At 66.2% G+C, this 2,545-nt stretch overlaps 1 protein-coding gene and 1 long non-coding RNA gene across 2 annotated transcripts in view; one reads left to right on the forward strand and one right to left on the reverse strand.

Moving 5' to 3' along the window:
• The window catches only part of TAFAZZIN (tafazzin, phospholipid-lysophospholipid transacylase), a 5,601-nt gene extending 3,813 nt beyond the window's left edge, over window positions 1–1,788 (forward strand). Inside the window, exons 2-5 of the mRNA XM_075070609.1 lie at window positions 14–141; window positions 442–494; window positions 700–777; window positions 938–1,788. Of these exons, the coding sequence (XP_074926710.1) occupies window positions 14–141; window positions 442–494; window positions 700–777; window positions 938–1,039 (361 nt within the window). The 3' untranslated portion in view covers window positions 1,040–1,788. The remainder of the gene's footprint in view (window positions 1–13; window positions 142–441; window positions 495–699; window positions 778–937) is intronic.
• The window catches only part of LOC142047515 (uncharacterized), a 329,291-nt gene that overhangs the window by 316,043 nt on the left and 10,703 nt on the right, over window positions 1–2,545 (reverse strand). The window lies entirely within an intron of this gene.

Here is a 2,545-nt window from a genome sequence, read left to right on the forward strand (position 1 = left end):
TGGGGTGAGTGAGTGGGGAAAGGGGGGTGGGTGGGTGGGGGGCTGTCCTTTCTAACCCCTCTTCTCTCTGCCCCCCAGGGATTGGGCGACTCCTGGCCGAGTGCCGGCAGCACCCTGTCATCCTGCCCCTCTGGCATGTTGGTGAGGCTTTGCTGGGCCCCCCAAGTCTCCTGTCAGCCAAGGGGAAGGGGGCTGCTAGCAGGGGGGATATGGTGGGGGGGGCTGGAGCACATGGGGCAGTGGGGTCATTAGCTCCAGGTGGTGGTTAGCTGGGAGCATGGGGCTGAGAGGGCGGTGGCTGGTTGGGGAGGGGGGGGCCTGGGAGAGGCAGTGGTTAGCTGGGGGGGGCATGGGCAGCATGGGGCTGCGGGGGCCGATAACCGGCAAGGGGAGTGGGGGAGATTGGAGTCCCCCCAACATCTCTAACATTCTCCCCCCCAGGTCTGAATGATGTGCTGCCCAACACCCCCCCATATGTGCCCCGTGTCGGCCAGGTGGGTATTTGGCGGTCTGCTGCGGGGGCTGCAGAGTGGAACCCTTCCACCTGCTGCACTGGGTAGGCCCTATGTAAACATCAGCTGGCAGGGCGGGGGGGCTCCCTGCCATGGGTCGGGTGGCTCTTCATGCTGGGGGTGGGCCTTTGGGGGGAGGAGGCAGGGGCAGCAGCAGAGTCCCCACTCACCCTTGTGTTCCCCCCAGCGGATTACCGTTCTCATTGGGAAACCCTTCAGCGTCCGGCCTGTGCTGGAGCGTCTCCAGGCTGAGAACAAGTCAGCGGTGAGCTGGGGGGCCATGGGGGGTGCAGGGAGTGACCCATGGGGAGGGGGCAGTGACCAGCTGGGGGAGACCCGATGAGTCTGGGGGGCAGGGTGGGGCGGTCTGGGGGTGGGGGTGTGTCTGGGAGCCCTGACCCCATCCCGCCCCCGTTCTCCCCCAGGTGGAGATGCGCAAGGTGCTGACGGATTTCATCCAGTGCGAGATCCAGGTGCTGAAGGGCCAGGCTGAGCGGCTGCATCAGACATTCCAGTGGCAGAGATAGCCTGGGGCGAGGGGGGGGTGGGCGGCGCTGGCCTCCCTGCCCCACAGGCACATGCACACCGGCCGCTCCCCTCTTCCCCACTTGCGTCAGGCTGGCACCTCCCTGCCTGACACTTCTGCCCCACATGCCAGCTGGATGGCCCATCCCCCCCCCCCACCTCTGCCCCACTCGCTGTCAGGGCGGCACATCCCTGCCTGACACCTCTGCCTCACGTGCCAGCTGGCTGGCCCATTCCCGGCCCACTCGCTGGCCAACCGGTCCATCCCCGTGCCCTGTGATAGGAGATTGCCCCATTGCTGCAGCTGCCCCTCATTCGCCATGGGGCAGGGTCTGGCTGAGCAGCCCACATGTGGGGACCCCTGGAAACCACTGGAGCCTCCTGTCCCCCTGGACTCTTCCTGTGCCTCTCCCCGGACCCTACCGGTGAGGGCCTTACAAAGGGGGTCAGCCCCTGAGGGGCTGCTGGCCACACCCCATTCAAGCTGTGGGGGCCCTGCTGGGTCAGGCTGGATTGGAAGGGATGTTTCCTCCTGGGGGGAAAAATAACCCTTCCCCCCCTGACATGTATGGGGTTCAAAGTGGGCTGCTGGCTCAACTCCCCTAAATCATGCAGAAAGAGAGTGACTTACATGAGTCAGGATAGGGGCCCCCCAGCACCCCCCTTCTACTCCCTGCAGTCCCTGGCACCCAGCCCCTTCTCCCCAATTTTTTTTACTCTGAACTTTTCCAATAAAGGATTTTAACCTTGATGTCGGAGTGGAGACTGTCCCAGGGCTGGGGGTTCAGAGGGGGCTGGAGGGTGGGGGAGCTTGTTGTCCAGCTTAATGGGGAGGGACTTGCGCCTCCTGCCCCTTCCCAGGCTGGGGGTGAGACCTGGCTCTGGTGAGTGCTGGCTTAGCTGGTCCAGGAGCCGTGTGCGGCAGCTACCCTGGTGCTTGGAGGTCTGCTGTAGCTGATCCAGGGATGGGGCACTGGTGGTGGGGTGCCGCGGGGGCGGCCGCCACTCACCCTGGAGCGGGGCAGGAGAAGAAGCCTGCAGAGCTGCTGGGCACTGTGCTGTCCGGAGTGGGGCTGGGGACTGCGGGCCGGCCCCAGCCCCCGCCTTTGTAGCACCCTGAGGGTGTGACTTGGTTTCCCCACCCTCCGGGTGTGCAGGAGTTGTCTCCCTGTGGTGGGGGGGCTGGGTCCTGACCCCCAAGTAACCCTGGGGGCCGCGCTGCTGGGTCCTTCCTCTGTGGGTGCAGCCCCACCAACATCCCCTCCCCTGGGGCAGCCTGCCACCATGCCCCATTGGCTGGCTCTCACCGTCCCCGCGGGGTGATTGGCGGGGCGGGGCGGCTGGCGCTGTGATTGGCGGAGCGGGAGCAGGGCGACCCGAGCTGTGATTGGCGGAGCAGGGGGCAGGGCAACCTGAGCTGTGATTGGTGGCGCAGGGTGGCCATCGCTGTGATTGGCGGGGCAGGGCGGCTGGCGCTGTGATTGGCGGAGCGGGAGCAGGGCGACCCG

Source organism: Chelonoidis abingdonii, chromosome 11 (assembly GCF_003597395.2).
Source record: "Chelonoidis abingdonii isolate Lonesome George chromosome 11, CheloAbing_2.0, whole genome shotgun sequence".
In the NCBI taxonomy this organism is placed as follows: domain Eukaryota; kingdom Metazoa; phylum Chordata; order Testudines; family Testudinidae; genus Chelonoidis; species Chelonoidis abingdonii.